Here is a 705-nt window from a genome sequence, read left to right as displayed (position 1 = left end):
GGGTTTTGGGGGGCCCCGCTCTGACCCGTGCTCTCCCCACAGTGCTGAGCATGTGGGGGCACAGGGGGGTGGATGGGGGTGCAGGGGGTGGACAGGGTTTTGGGGGGCCCCGCTCTGACTCGCGCTCTCCCCGCAGTGCTGAGCATGTGGAGGTGCAGGGGGGTGGATGGGGGTACAGGGGGGCAGACAGGGTTTTGAGGGGCCCCGCTCTGACCCGCGCTCTCCCCACAGTGCTGAGCATATGGGGGCACAGGGGGGTGGATGAGGGCGCAGGGGGGCGGATGGGGGTGCAGGGGGCCCCGCTCTGACCCGCGCTCTCCCCGCAGTGCTGAGCGTGGGCGAAGGCGGGTTCTGGGAGGGGCAGGTGAAGGGCCGGGTCGGCTGGTTCCCCTCGGACTGCGTGGAGGAGGTGCAGACCAAGACACAGGATGGAAAGCAAGGTACCAGCCCCCTGCCCCCTCCCCACAGCAGCTGCTGCCCCCCGATTCCCCCTGCCTCCTGCTCCCCACCACTCGGACCTTTCTCCCCCCTTCCCACTGCTCCCTGGTTCCCCCCTCTGCCCCCTGCTGAGTCTGTGCCCCCCAGGGCCTCCTCCCCCGCCAGGCCCCTTGGGGAGGGCCATGGTGTCTGTGCCCCCCCCCGCCAGTCTCCCCAGTCCATCCTCCCCCACCCCAGGCCAGCACCAAGCCTCTGCTGGCACCTGGT

General features: G+C 70.8%; 1 protein-coding gene across 1 annotated transcript in view; it reads left to right on the top strand.

Annotated features, from left to right (window-relative positions):
- LOC113408539 (SH3 and multiple ankyrin repeat domains protein 1-like) overlaps positions 1 to 440 on the top strand; it is a gene marked incomplete at its 3' end in the record, with an annotated part of 1,160 nt that extends 720 nt beyond the window's left edge. The window contains exon 2 of the mRNA XM_026661846.1: positions 327 to 440. Coding sequence (XP_026517631.1) covers positions 327 to 440 — 114 coding nt within the window. The remainder of the gene's footprint in view (positions 1 to 326) is intronic.
- Between the last annotated feature and the right edge of the window lie 265 nt (positions 441 to 705).

This window comes from Terrapene carolina, unplaced genomic scaffold (genome assembly GCF_002925995.2).
Source record: "Terrapene carolina triunguis isolate 2854851 unplaced genomic scaffold, T_m_triunguis-2.0 Scaffold17961, whole genome shotgun sequence".
In the NCBI taxonomy this organism is placed as follows: domain Eukaryota; kingdom Metazoa; phylum Chordata; order Testudines; family Emydidae; genus Terrapene; species Terrapene triunguis.
This window is presented reverse-complemented; position numbering and strand designations above follow the sequence as displayed.